The 15155-nt window shown below is 38.8% G+C and overlaps 1 protein-coding gene across 5 annotated transcripts in view; it reads right to left on the bottom strand.

Annotated features, from left to right (window-relative positions):
- The window catches only part of LOC104982479 (chromosome unknown open reading frame, human C11orf74), a 66200-nt gene that overhangs the window by 13255 nt on the left and 37790 nt on the right, over nucleotides 1-15155 (bottom strand). For 4 of the 5 annotated variants that reach the window (XM_010831873.1, XM_010831872.1, XM_010831874.1 and 1 more), the window contains 3 exons: nucleotides 10349-10503; nucleotides 9074-9145; nucleotides 7652-7718 (listed from right to left, as the gene is read on the bottom strand). In XM_010831873.1, the coding sequence (XP_010830175.1) occupies nucleotides 7652-7718; nucleotides 9074-9145; nucleotides 10349-10503 (294 nt within the window). The other variant, XM_010831875.1, reaches the window with a different exon arrangement.

Raw genomic sequence — 15155 nt, 5'->3', positions numbered from 1 at the left:
GAAAGCTGGATTCTCTATTTGCTTCTGCATTCAATTTTTGGAACATGCTGTTTCACATGATGAAAATGAAGAAATTCTAGTCTCACACGATATATATGTCAGAAAGGGGAAGAGTACTTTAATACTCCTTTTATACAGTTGGGCATAGTCTTTGATACACACTGGATCTTGACAAATGATATTGGTTTTAAAAATATTTCCAATGTGCAACGTGAAACCCTTTCAGTGAAGTTTTCATGCTCTTATGTTTAAAATTCATTGGTCTGCCCTTTATCATAAATGAATTGTTCTCCTGTGCATGATTTTGGAACACCATAAATCGGTTATTTGGAAACTGGTGGTTCACCCTGTTATGCAGATCTGTCAAATGTTGACATATTTCATTATGTAATATAAAAGTCACATTAGTTAACATTACCAATTTTGTCAAAAAAGCCTTTAAATATTGAGAAGCTGTCAAGCTCACAGTACTGGATATAAGTTTTCCAAAAATCCAATTTTCACTTGATCCATTGCCAACTTTATCACTGGCAATGAAGAGTATCAGTTGTTTGTCTTGAAAAGACAGCTTCACTTCCTTCACTTTTGAGAACTACACTTTGTCAGTCACCCTTTCAAGTAAAAATGTTGATCCATGAAAGAAAAAAAAAAAGTAACTTAGCACACCACTCAACAGCACAAGCGTTTTTCGTGAAAAAGTGTGTTTCCTTTTTTCCATGAAAAAATGCTCATGTATTTCATGCACATGTGAAATACAACTGTTGTCCTTCAGTATGCAGCAGAAGTGCTTTACACACACAAAACGTTAAAAAGAGGTATACTCAGGGATCAAGATTCAATAAAATTAATAACTTTTACTACTTCCCTGGTGGCTCAGACGGTAAAGAATCTGCCTGCAATGTGGAAGACACGGGTTAGATCCCTGGGTCAGGACGATCCTCTGGAGAAGGCAATGGCAACCCACTCCAGTATTCTTGCCTGGAGAATTTCACAGACAGAGGAGCCTGGGGGCTACAGTCCACTGGGTCACGAAGAATTGGACGTGACTGAGCACACCCACACAAACACCATTTCATCAAAGACATTTTCGATGGAAACTGGCATTTGTTTTAGCTACAAATTCATGACAGTGAAGATAACAATGACGACTACATAGTTTGGTGCTTCTGCCTTGGTTCACACTAAGGTACTAGCATCTTTACCCACCACTGCTTTTGCAACATCAGTGTAAATGTCAACATATTTGACCTTCAGACCCTGGGGTTTCCAAAGGAGCTCCCAGACCACATTTAATATCTGACCCTCATCAGACAGTCTGAACCTCACACCAAGAACACCAGCATAGCTGGAAAAATGATAAAAATTAACTAGTTAAAGTCACTGGAATGCTACCAGGGAAGCCCAGAACTTGAGGGGCTAAGATCCTGGAGAGAAGGAAAGTACTGAATGTGAGTCTAAGATTCTAAGCTGTTTTTCAACATATGGCATCTAGTGATTTGTAAGCAGAGGCTAAAAAACCAAGAAGAAGAAATAGGCTAAGAGGCTGAGAAGCTTAGCAGAACTACCAACAGATTCACAGTGCTATGAAGACAAAAACAGAGCTCAGGACTTCCAAAAAGAAAGGGCTGTAATTTACCCTGAAGGGCTACACCCTAGAAGTAAGCGAGAACTAGAAGTAGAGCAGCCCTCATAAAGCCTGAGGTGGTGGCTCAGATGGTAAAGAATATGCCTGCAATGTAGGAGATCCAGGTTCAATCCCTGGGTTGGGAAGATCCTCTAGTGTAGGAAATGGCACTCCAGTATTCTTCCCCAGAGAATGACATGTATTCTCCAGTATTCTTGCCACTCCAGTGTTCTTGCCCAGAGAATGCCATGAACAGAGGAGCCTGAAGGGCTACAGTCCATGGGGTCGCAGAGTCAGACATGAATTAGCGACTAACACTTTTACTTTCTTTCATAAAACCTGAAACTCAGTCACCAAATCAGCTCAATCCCATATTGGGTTAAGATGACCTAAATGCTAGCAGAGAATGTTGAAGTTTCTCTAAATACAGATTAAGGTAACATCATCCAGAGCTTCTGTAATATTTTATATACAGTATTCAGCACTCAAACAAAAATTACCAGGTATACAAAGACACTGGATCAAAAGGGAAACTTAATGATACACACGGACCCACGGAACATCTCAGTTATTGGAATTATGAGACAAGAACTTCAAAATAACCAATTAATACATTCCAATAAATATATTACAAGATGAAGAATTTTGGCAGGGAACTGAATTTTTTAAAAATAGATACTCCAGATCTCTTGACAACTATAACAGAAATACTGATGGCTTTAACATCATATTTGGTACAAGATTACTGAATTGGAACACAGTAGAAAATATTCTAGCTGAAGAAAGAAAGGAAATAGAAAATGATGGAAATGCAGGAAAGAGCTCGGAGAGATGTGGGACATGGTGAAAAGGTCTGGGCACAGGTATTATTTGAAGACATAATAGCTGAGACTTTCCCAACATTTACAAGAATCTACAAACCCCAAGCAGAATAAATACAAAGTAAACAATGCCAAGGCACAATGAAATTACTGAAAAACAAAGAGAAAATCATAGAAGTAAGCAAATGAGGTAAAAAACATATTGATATTACCTTCAAATGTACAACAATCAGATTGACATTTGGTTTTTCTACAGTTTTCAATAGAGGAACAATTAACACCACAACAAAACAGAATAACACCTTTAAAATGCTGAAGAAAATAATTATATATATATTCTGGGTAGAATTCTCTACCCAGAAAAAACAGGAGGCCATGAAACAATAATATTTGATTGATCCAAAAATAGGCAAAAAATGAGTGAAGAAAAGAACATAAAACTGGCAGAACAAGTGGAAAACAAAAGAGTAAGATAAGAGATTTAAAGTCAAATATATCAGCAATGTATTAAATATAAATGGATTAGACACTCTAAAAGACAAAGCTGTGTGTGTGTGTGTGTGTCTAGACGCACATGAATAAACCATACGCCACTTTCAAGAGACACATTAACCAACACCCACTTCAAGAAAAAAACTGCAAAGTAAAAGTGGAAATATAAAAGGAGGCAGAAGACTAGTACTGCCATCCAAGGCGCTGGGGAAGAAGCTGGGGAAGATCAGGGAAGACTTACTTACGGCTGGAGCTGGCATTTGACAGTGATAATAAATCATATCCCCCTCCCTTTAAATATAGAAATAGAGGAAAATACATTCAGGAGTCAAAATAATGGGGATCAAAATATGAGCTTTATAAATAATGAAGCTGATTTTGAAAATGGAGCTTGTCTTGCAGTCACAATTGGACCTCTTATTTATCGAGCTTTCCTCCCAAGTCTAGACCTCAGACTATCCCACCTGAGAGGAAGTCTACACAGATGACACGAATCCAGCCAGGTAAAGGAGAACCTCTTCACATCCCTGTAGCTCTTGGAGTAGGCACTCAAGAGTGATACCTCCAGAACTGTCTAGAGCTGGTTCCCAGCTTCAATAGCATATTAGAGTTACCTGGGGAGCTTTAAACCCTGCCAGTGCCCAGGACACACACCAGGCTACTGGGAAAGGATCCCCAAAGGCAGGATGCAGGTATTGTCTTTTTTTTTGAAAGCTTCTCAAGTGATTCTAATGTATCTCAGGTTGAAAACCACCGGGTGAGGCAGACCTGGGCCCCATGTAAAGTATGTCTGCAGTAAGAAAGGCGGTGTGAGCACAGAAGAGAGGACATACACCTTCCACACAGCATGACCCAAAGGAAGCAAAGGCCTCATCCATGTACATCCAGTGTTTTCCCCTGATCTCTCCAATTAGATAAAACCTTTCTTTTTTCCTACGGGAGAAATAAACATAGGAACTGTTGAAAGGGGGTAATTATCATGCCAATTCTGTTCTCAGGAATGGAGTGGAAGCATTTATCTTTGTGGTTGACATTGCTTTCAAACTGGAGTTTAATAGATGGATAAGTCTGCACATAAAAAATAATTGGAGGAATAGAGACAGAAACATTTTGAAGCTAGGATTTTTTTCCTTCTCAACGTTTTTAGTGATCTTCTAAGCAATGCAAGGATGATTTTTAACAGTCTCAAGTATAAAGTAAATGAAATGCCTAAACTCTGAAGGGCTGAAATATGCCATCCTCTCCTAGCTCGGGACCTTTACATATGCTGTTCTTATCCTGTTCCTATACTCTCCTGCCCAGCCCTCACCTAGTTAATAATTACTCATCCTTTAGATCTCAAGCTCTCTGCTCTTTATCTGATCCACAGAAAAATTAAATTCCCCTACAATGTGCTCTCATAAGATCTAGAGCAATTTATAATTATATATTTGTGATTATCTGGTTAATGTCCAATTCTTCCAATAAACTACGAATTTCTGTAAGGACAGGAACCAGATATGTTTTATTTTTTATTTTATTCCCAGATCCAGTCACAGTTGTTAAACATTTATTGAATAAAAGCCAGGTCATTCACAGGGTACATAAAGCTGCTTTAAGTTGCAGATAAGGAAAATTTTAAAGAAAAAAAAAAAAAAAAGAGGGAGAGGGAGAGAAACTGATACCTTCATTAAAACTGGAAGTACTGGAAAACTTGAAAAGGAAAATCAAATAAGGCTGCCAATCTTCAAGCAGGATCAGTTGCCCATTTTAATTCAGTGAAATCAATCACAACATAAGTACATATACTGGTCAAGAAACGTGTATAATACAGTATAATTCTGAATACCAGACCTCAAAACGGTCTCTTTGACCTTCTGCACTCATCCAGAGAACAGGCTGGGCCAACTGAGGGGCGGAAATAAAGACAATCAGAAGATTCTTTCTACTCTAAAGGGCAAACCAATTGTTGAGTCTTCTGTGATCCCATGGACTATTTAGCCTGCCAGGCTCCTCTGTCCATGGGATTTCCCAGGCAAGAATACTGGAGTGGGTTGCCATTTCCTTCTCCAGGGAATCTTCTCAACTCAAACCAAACCGGAGTTTCCTGCATTGGCAGGCGGATTCTTTACCACTAAGCCACCAGGGAGGCCCCTATAATAATTAATACCTATTCCAAATAATAATCTTTCTGGATATGCATGACAGTAAGTAACCAGGGTAATTATCTTGTCTCAAAGGAGGAAAAAAAAAAAGTTAATTTAATGTCAAATAAACACAGGGCACCACACTTTGTGACCAAGGTTTCCTGGGACAACTGGTCAATAGCACATCACTGGGTTGGCTTCTTGGAAAAAGTGTGTTACCCGGGCTGCTGAAACAACAAGCTAAATCCCAGGGCGGCATCAAAGGCCTGAATCTTGGAGAATATTTATGAAAATGAAGAAGGTGAACAAATAAAGTCAATGGTAGAAAAACAATAGGCAACTAACTTCCTTGTTGCCCCAGGCAAATCTGTTGTTTAAACAATAATGACAGAATCTAATCAGTAAGCCTCTCAGCTGCCAAAATTATACAAGCAACTTGCTTATTTAAAATGTCACATTTCCCATCTGATATATTTACCTTCTGCTCACATTCCTGAAGTGTAATACAAATTAGACCCAAAGATAAAACCCATTTGGCAAATTTCTTGTGTGTGTGTGTGTGTGTGTGTGTGTGTGTTTTCTTTCAGATGACCCAGATTGTACATTATAAAAACAGTGAAGCTTGGTGGTCTTTTCAGTAATTGGAATAGATCACTGAAGCCTTGGTTGCTTTTTAGCCTTGACTTTTCACATTATTTTACCCCTCAGAAGGTCTTGACTAGCTAATCCAAGTCCACTGAGATTTGGTTCAGCCTCAGGAAGCTTTTATACACAAATGAAAAACTACTTGTTCTCAAATTTCTGGAAAAATCATACTAGTAAGAGGTTTTTATGCAATCCTTTAAACAAAAGAAACAGACCTAATAGCAATAAAAAATAATTAAAAAAATGTTTAAAGGAAACAATATAAAAGTAGTGGGAAAAGTAAAGACTAATTTAAAATATTGATACAACCAAAATCAAATTCACTGGCTATGCAGGATTATGTCGGTATAAAGACTTTCTAATTACTGGCAAGAAAAGGAACCATCACAGAAACGCTCCACCTGTGCACTGCTATGCCCTCCTGTGAAAGTAACTTTATGTTGCAAATATATACATGCCAATTCCAAGCACCAACTCCAAGTGCCTACTCCAAGTGCTACCCACAGAAGAACTGTATCAGAATCCCCTGGGGGAGTGGTTAATAACACAGATCACTAGGTGTCACAAAAGACCTTCTGAATTAAACTCTTTTTTGGGAACAAGACCCAGGAATCTGCTCCTTTCCCCCAAACTACCCAAAACCCAGAAACAGTGTGCTTGCTCTACAAATTTGGCTCCCTCATAAACCCTTAGCAACACCTTCTAATCCAATCAGAACCCCTAAATTGCTGTTATAAAGAAATTCAGAGCCGCCTAAAGCACGGAAGTTAAGAGAACCTCTCCCAGGAGTCTGTGATTCCCTTAGATCCCTCATCTCCCTTAAACCAAATAAGCAAGGGGGGAAAAAATCTGCAGTTTGCTGGTTAATAGACTGCTTGAGAAACAATCCCTTCAGTGGAGTAGTGTTATGTTTGGAAGCAGAATAAAAATGTTAATTGCTTCCAATTACCAAAGCCTCTCAAATTCAGGGGGAACCAGAGAAGCCAAAGCAGAGGCTTATAGAGACAATTTACAGACAGCAGTCCACAAACCAGCTAGAGCCTGCACTTTAACTCCTGCATGATTACAAGGAAGCCCTCCTCCCCAACAATAATGACCACAATGGCTGTTTATGACCACCTAATGACTGTAAACAACAAACGCCAACAACCAACTCCCCTGTGGAAACTGCCCCATGGAAACATTCAACATTAACGTTGAGATATTCTTGCATATTAAATTAGGAATGAGAGTTTTCAAAACAACTCAAATTTTGAACATATTTCAAAGCTCCTTGGAACAACAAAGGGTACCTATGCTTACACAGAAAGGTTAACCAGGAGAGGAAAAAGGCCTCATAAAAGTCATGGACTACATACATGTCAGCGGACAGCAGGCTCTCTCAGCCCAGCCTATGTAGAACAGCCCAGAAAAAAACATTCACAACACAGCTTTAGTTTTAAGTGTTTGGCTTACATATTAATAAATATTCATAAAAGCAAAGATCTGGATTTTATTTTCTTTTGTGTTTATTTTATGACCAACTCTCATAATGTTTACGATCAACTGGTATTTTATGGAGCATTCAAAACTAATCTCAACTTACAGCGTGATGCAGAAATTCTAAGAAATAAGAGTTTGACTTAAATGGTTCTACTTGAGACAATTATCCAAAAATCAATCATATGGTAAATGGGAGATGGGAGGAAGAAAATCTTTATTTCTTTTAAGATCAAAGACTTTACAACCTTCAACAAGCTTTGTTTGACCTTTCAGCTGAAATCTTTATTAACAAAAAAAAGACTGCAGGACTCCAGTTTTCTGTATCTTGGGAAAAGGAGAGGTAATAATTGCACCCTGCGCCCACCCACCCAGAAAAAAAAAAAAGAGAAAAGCTGTCTAAAGTCTTACGTGTAGTTTCTAGAAAGAGGTCAAGCAGTGTAGGAAGGAAACAGAAAACATACCCGTGCTCAGTTGGGGATTAATCTCTTCATCCAGGTCTAAATCTTCTATATCAAGGAAATTGTCTACCTAGAAAAGGATTAATATCATTTTATGCAAATCTGACCTAGAGAAAAAAAAAATGCAGTTAAGAATCAATGAATCCATTTCTACAACACTCAAGTGAGCAACTGAATCCAATTTTCTCATTAACTTTTGAGTCCCAGCTAGAGTTCTGTGCTTTCCCAGAGACATCTGAAAGCAGCAGTAAATTTAGAAGTTGGCCTGGATTTTGTAGGCACCATAATAAGATCTCTAGACTGAAAGAAAAAATACAGTCTGCGGAGTTTTTGCAAAGTTTTTGTTCCTGATTCTATCCCAGAATATATACCACCATCAAGACAGTCCAAAGCAGTGTCTCCGTCTTTTGTTTTAGTTTTATTGCTTGTGTTTCTCTGGCCAGCGATGGTGGTGGGTCTGTCTGTTCTCATAACGGTGTGCTTTAAACTCCAAAGAGACAGAAGAAACTAAAGAAAGCAGGAGAGAAGGTTCATTCGAGACAGAATCATCCTGCCCCAGGTAACCACAAGAAAGGTGAGCAGGGCAAAAAATCAAGTGTTCTCTTTCGACCAAATAAAACTGAAGATTACTTTAAAGGTAAAAAGCAGAGCAAATGACCTTTACAGACACAATAGCAGCATTTTAATGAAAAACTATTCCATGTGGAATACTGCTTTCCACAGCAAGCTGACAATGAGACATTTTAGATTAACAAAATGTTAACACTTCATACATGAACTGATTCATCTCAGGTGAATATCAAAGACTGTAAATTAAAACAGTGATTTCACCACTGGCAGACCTAGCAAAGGCAGGATGTCGAAATGCCTTTTATGCTTATGATCTAAAACATGTGCATAGCAAAATACCATAAAATTATAAATTTAGATTTCATCATTGGAATTCAAAACACAGCCTAGGTCTTTCTTCCCCACTCTACTTATCAGACCATGGCTTTTACACAGGAATTAAAAATGGTAGCTTCCATGGCTTGTAAGTACATAACTGCAGCTATTTTTTGACATCCAAGTGACAGCAAAAACTTATCTTCCAAATGATGGTTTAGTTCTAAAACTTGAGAATCTGTTATATTGTCATTTCTCTTAATGGTATAAGTTCAGGGGAGTGAGTCATGTTTCTCTATTGAAGCACCACTTCCATTTCTAAAGCTTTGAGGAAAAAAGATCCAGAACCCAGCCAACCAAGACAGTTGAAGATAATCAAACATCATTTTTTTTTAATCAAACACCATTTAAAAAAAAAAATCATATGGACAAATTCTGCTGAATTTTCCAAATTTGTATGGGAGAAAGCAAATGAGTCCTGTGAGGTTCTTGTGCTTTTTTGGGGTTTTGGCCATGGAACAAAATTGAATTATGCCTCACCTTCACCTTCCCTGCTCGATTCAGATCACCTTGAAAGGAACTGCCAGCTTTTTGGCCATCATCTATCATTATCTGAAAAACAAGACAAAAACCATTGAAGACAGATTGATGGGAACTTGAAATAACCGAAAATAAAGGAGCTGATCTGTAGCCCTTCAGGCACAAAACTCCCCTTCCGGTTTCTGTTCATTAGCTATGCTTGACAGACCATCACACCTTAGTGACGGCAGATTCAGTAGGTCACAGTGGTAGTCAGGGAACAGGTTTCAGGAGGTCTGACTTCTACTTCTGTCCTCTAGACCCATCTACAGTGCAACTTAGAGTAACATACTTCACCTCGGTTTTCTCATGCGTAAAACAGGAACACTCCCCACCTCATTACCCCAGTTCTCATGCCATCCCAACGAACCTCTGCAGGACAAATCAGAGAACGCTAGTACAACATTTTCAAGTTATTAGGAAAAATATTGTGAAACAATTCTTTGCCTCTCACACGCAGGTTAAAGATTCAACAGAAAATGTAATTCCAACGGCCAGTGATTGCCAACAGACAGGAAATCTTCTAGGAAAAAAAAAAAAGTTTTGTCCCTTAATTGTCTCTCTGGAATAAGTTATAGAAGTAAAGAATTACAGGCCTTCACTGTATATAAACACACTTCTAACGTGGAGATGTTTTTCCTTTGCATAAAACCACAATCTCATATACATTCTATCCACCATATCACAGGGAAGACGTGTGAGATATAAAGTAGAAACTCAAATGGCTTAAAAAAAATAGAACAGTTTCCACGAGGATTCCTTGATTGTTAAAAAAACATAGCTAGAAAGAATGTGAATATAGTCTATGAAATCTTGAAGATTAGAAAGAGAGCATCTAACATTTATTTATTGACCAACTCGTGGAAAAACCAAGATAACACATTCTGCTTTAAGTCTGAAGGACTGAATCCAGGACAGTAAAAGAAACTCCATTTACACATAGAATTATAAAAAGGAACTCTTTTATCCCGAACAGAAGATAAGCTAAAATATAGAAATAATTACAAGAAAAATCTGTAGATGGCAGATCCTGATATTATCATAAAAGTTGGCTGTTGAAATCATGAAATGTAATGACGATTTTCAGTAAAGTAATCCAGGGGCTCTCCTTCTAAAATCAGGAGTGTGAGTTACTGATCCAGCAACTGTCCAGTGTTTTTTATGTTCTTACAGTCTCTTGTTTTAAATTCATGATGAATGTTTTTCTCTGCTTCCATAAAGGTGCTATGGTATTACCTGCTCCTCTTCCGAACACTGTGATGAAGTATGAAGAAAGATGGCTTTATTGCTAAGACGGCAATCATTTGGTTCATTTCTCTGAGTAAATTTTATTGAAGTAAAATTGTTTTCTGAAGAATTAGTTCCAAAGGCTTCTCTTTTGGTCACATTATCTGAAATGATAAATTACGTAATATTAGAAAACACCCACCACATCCAGTCTAGTTTATTTTGTGTTTATTGAGAATTTTTCTTCCAAACAGCAACAGAAAACCTTTCAAGGACATCTACAAACTGAATGCTTGAAGCATTAAGTACTCTTAACCTATAAAGTTATTTCTAAAAATGCATAAAAGACAACATTATTTCATTCACTACTCAACAAACATTTAGAGCTTACTATGTATCCAGCATTGTTCTCAGCCTGTGTTAAAAGCTCAGTAAAATACAGTATTTGCAAGACTCTTAGACATTACCTGGAGAAGGCAATGGCACAACACTCCAGTACTCTTGCCTGGAAAATCCCATGGATGGAGGAGCCTGGTAGGCTGCAGTCCACGGGGTCGCTAAGAGTCGGACACGACTGAGCGACTTCACTTTCACTTTTCACTTTCATGCATTGGAGAAGGAAATGGCAATCCACTCCAGTGTTCTTGCCTGGAGAATCCCAGGGACGGGGGAGCCTGGTGGGCTGCTGTCTATGGGGTTGCACAGAGTCGGACACGACTGAAGCGACTCGGCGGCAGTAGACATTACCCATCTCTTTTTTTTCCCCCTAAATTTGAGGTTTTGTTTTTGTTTTTTTTTTCAGAAAGAAAAACACCAATACAGTATACTAACGCATATATATGGAATTTAGAAAGATGGTAACGACGACCCTATATGCGAGACAGCAAAAGAGACACAGATGTATAGAACAGTCTTTTGGGATTCATGTCAATGTATGGCAAAACCAATATAATATTGTAAAGTAATTAGCCTCCAATTAAATAAATTAAAAAAATAAAAATATGGAAGCAATGTACAGATGATTTTAGAAAATTTGTAAGAGAAAAAATTAAAATTAGAATATCACACATAATCCTACAAGACAGAAACGCTACAAAACAATTTTTTCAGTGACTATTTTTCTCATCTTTTATCTATGCATCCATAAACTTCTAAAACAAAAGTGGAACTGTATGATACATACCATATTATAAGGCAACTTGAGAATATTTTTTCCATATTATTGCATATTCTTCTGTGTAATTATAGTGACTGTAGAGAATTCCATTGTATATATTTAACATAGTTTAACCAATTCCTATTCTCAATTATTTAAAACTATAAACAGTAAATACCTTTGTACTAAATCTTTGCACATTCATGATTATGTCCTTAGGATAAGGAAAGAGTCTAAGATTTCATCCTAAATTAAGAGAAAATTATGATAACATGGTGCCATTAACAGAAATGTGGGGGATAAATTCAGATGAGAGAGGACAAATTAACCTTTGTCCCAAGTTGCATTTGAGACGCCGGAGGAGACTGAGGGAAAAGTACCCAAGGCAGCTGCAAACATAAGCTAAAATGAGGATGAGAGAGATCACAGCGACAGGCGAAGGGCCAGTGAGCCAACTACCCTGAGGCAGGGCTTAAGCCATAAAATGAATTTTAATATTAGCAGTAATATTAAAATAAATAAGGGTTAACGCTTACTTGAGTGTCAGACAGTCTTTTATATGCATCTCATAAATCTCATTTAAACCTCGCCACTGGTGTAGAGGTAGGTACTGTCAGTATCCCCATTTTTCAAAGGAAGAAATCAAGGCCTACAGGGAGCCTAAGGACCCTGTTCAAAGTGACACAGCTGGTAAGTAGCCAAGTGAGGATTTGAACCCAGTCCTTCCTAACCACTTACTGTGCTATGCAACTTAACTGGGAGAGCAGCATTGGCACAGATACACTGCCGTGTGTGAAACAGATGGCTAGCAGGACACTGCGGTGTAACGGCAAGCAGCTCAGTGCTCTGTGGCCTGGAGCGATGGGATGGGAGGTGTGGGCAAGAGGAGGCCCACTGAAATCAGTGGGATTTGTGTTCTAATGACCTCAGCCTGGTGCAAGGTAGCCAGAGTCCTTTGTTTGTTTCTGGATACCTCATCTTTGGTAGAATTAAGCCTTGTAGGGCTGTCTGCAGGACATTTAACACAGAAGTACTATCAGGGAGCAGAGGTAAGGTGCACGCATGCATGCTAAGTCACTTCAGTCGCGTCCGACTCTTTGAGACCCCATGGACTATAGCGCACCAGCTTCCTCTGTCCATGGAATTTTCCAGGAAGGAATACTGGAATGGGTTGCCACTTCCTTCTCCAGAGGATCTTCCCCCACCCAGGAATGGAACGAGCATCTCTTCTGTCTCCTGCACTGGCACACAGATTCTTTACACTTGGCACATAGAAAGCCCATAAGTCTAGCACAACCTAAAGTCTAGTATTTCCAGAGAAAATACTGTGTACCCAGCACAACGCTACTGTAATAATCTATTGACTTACATATTTGAAAAGCACAGTGATGTCTGGGAAGAACAGATGCTCTCTAAGGACAAGTTCTATTTGTTCTCGTAATCACTGAGTGTACTCCTCTGCCATTTCCAATAAAATACCAGGTTATTTGACAGATAACCAGATGAAACTCCTTCGAAATAAAGAGCAAAATATAATGAAGTCCTGGCTTCTGATGCTGATGTGGAACGACTGTTCAGGTCTCAGATTGAACAAAACTTCTCATTCACTCTTTTAAAACTTCTTCCTATTGTACACATAGAGCTTTCATTTTTAAAATACCGAAAGATGCAGAAAAAAAAAATTATTCTCTGACTCAACCTACACTTGAAGACTCATTCCTAAATCTTGAAAGCAGTCTCACAAGAGTACATACTGCTTTACTCCAAAGACACCAAAGTGCTTCTTACAAAGGCTTTCATCATTTTAAAAACCAAAGGCAAAGAAAAATTAATCTCTGGGCAGAATAAGATAGGGAAAAAGTTCCTTTTCAATATGACAATGACACAATGGCAGAAGATGGCACAGCCCAGGATCCAACGTGGCCTCAAGCCTGATTCGAGTGCAGATGCTGCCTCCCAGGGTGATTCTGCTGGCGATCCGCACATCCCATCCAAGTGTGTGTCTCACATTCTGCTGTTTCTGTTTTTCATCAGAGTCTTTTTCCATCCTTTCATCTGATCCCCAATGTTTCTTGCTTTGAAATAAGTGTCAGACATAATACACTTAAGAAATATAACAGCAATATTTCAGAGAACAAGTAGGTTTTTGAGACCTGAAAGAGCGTTTCTTTGGGGTATTTCTGAGTCAAAACTTCAGTATACATGAAACAAAGGTTGTATTTTTCCCCCCTAAAAGTTTCATTATTCTGAAGCAGTGGAATTTCAATTTTCTTTTGATACCAAACAGACAAGCTTCCAACAGACTTTCCTTACAAGGCTACCAACTATAACTATTGTGTCTATTTTCAGGCCAAAGAAAAGTTTACTCTCCTGGAAAAGGGTTGAAACTACTGATACCTTGATAAATTAAACACCTATCATAAATTAACTCTATATCTTCCAGATGAAAGCCATCCATTTCAGAGAACTCGGTTTCAAAAGAAATTTTTAAAAATTCAAATTCCCCCATTCAAAGGCTGGACTAGTGTCCATGAGCTGAGAAGAAAGTTTAGGCTTCTGGGAAAGTTTTCAGAAATCAACCCAACCAACATCAGAATTCACGATCTAATCCTCCTGGCAACCCCTAAGAGTCTGTTTTTCTGCACCATGGTCAACAGCGATATAAATCAAGAGCATGTTCCCAGTCAAGAAGTGATATTGAATACGTTGCTATAAGGAAAGAAAAATTCATGGCGGGGTGAGGGCGGGGGGTGGGCGTGCAAAATTCTGTGCAACACCGGGTAGCTGCAAAAAGCCTTCTGCCAAGAGCGCAGGGGATAAGCATTCACGCTTATAACAAGGTTGGGTACTTTGAAAATCAGGGGGTGATTTTCACATCACATTCCTAGCCTAGAGCAATGTTTCTTTGGACAATATCTGCTCTTCATTTGCCCAGCCAAACTACTTCACTCCACTGCTTCTTGATCACGTGTTCCTTGGTATCTGGCCTCCCCTGGAGCGAGAGTCATTAGGATTAAATAAGCAATTTAAAAGCCAATCAATCATAAATCAGAATAAATCCAAAGAAGCTAAATTCAGCAGACAACGGTTTTGCCTAAATTCCCTTTGCAGCGCTCTGAATTCCAACTGTTTCATGTTCTTCATTGGAAAGGGCGCAGGGAAGAGGGACTTGCCTCAGACTGGCCAGCCAGAGATCCCTGGGCTTTCCCCAAGGCTGGACGGTAACTGACTCGTTATTCAGAGTCAGAGCTCTCAAGCTGCCAGGACACAAATGTACAACCCGAGCTCAGGAAAAAAAAAAAAAAAAAGTGTGTCAGAAGTCCAAGCTGAGGGACACAATAGCAGTTAAGTTGACGTGTCTGCAATGTCCAGTGTTAGGTGCTTTCAGGGAGAAAAAAAAAATGTGAAGAGAATGTAAAGTTGCTGTAAGTTTATTTTCAGGGAGAAAAGCTGAGTCGTAGTTGAATTATGCAGTTCATTCAACCCAAAGGTTATATTTTGAGCATCGAATATGTGCAATGTGATCAAGATGGGGAAGACCCAGTCCCTGCCCTTACAGAGTCTATAGACTAAGAAGTCAAGCCGGGTATGCAAACCACTCAGCTAGAACACAACTGAGGCAGAGCATGGACTTCCCTGGTGGCCCAGCGGTAAAGAACC

This window comes from Bison bison, unplaced genomic scaffold, assembly GCF_000754665.1.
Source record: "Bison bison bison isolate TAMUID 2011002044 unplaced genomic scaffold, Bison_UMD1.0 scf7180017864531, whole genome shotgun sequence".
NCBI classification, from domain to species: Eukaryota; Metazoa; Chordata; class Mammalia; order Artiodactyla; family Bovidae; genus Bison; species Bison bison.
This window is presented reverse-complemented; position numbering and strand designations above follow the sequence as displayed.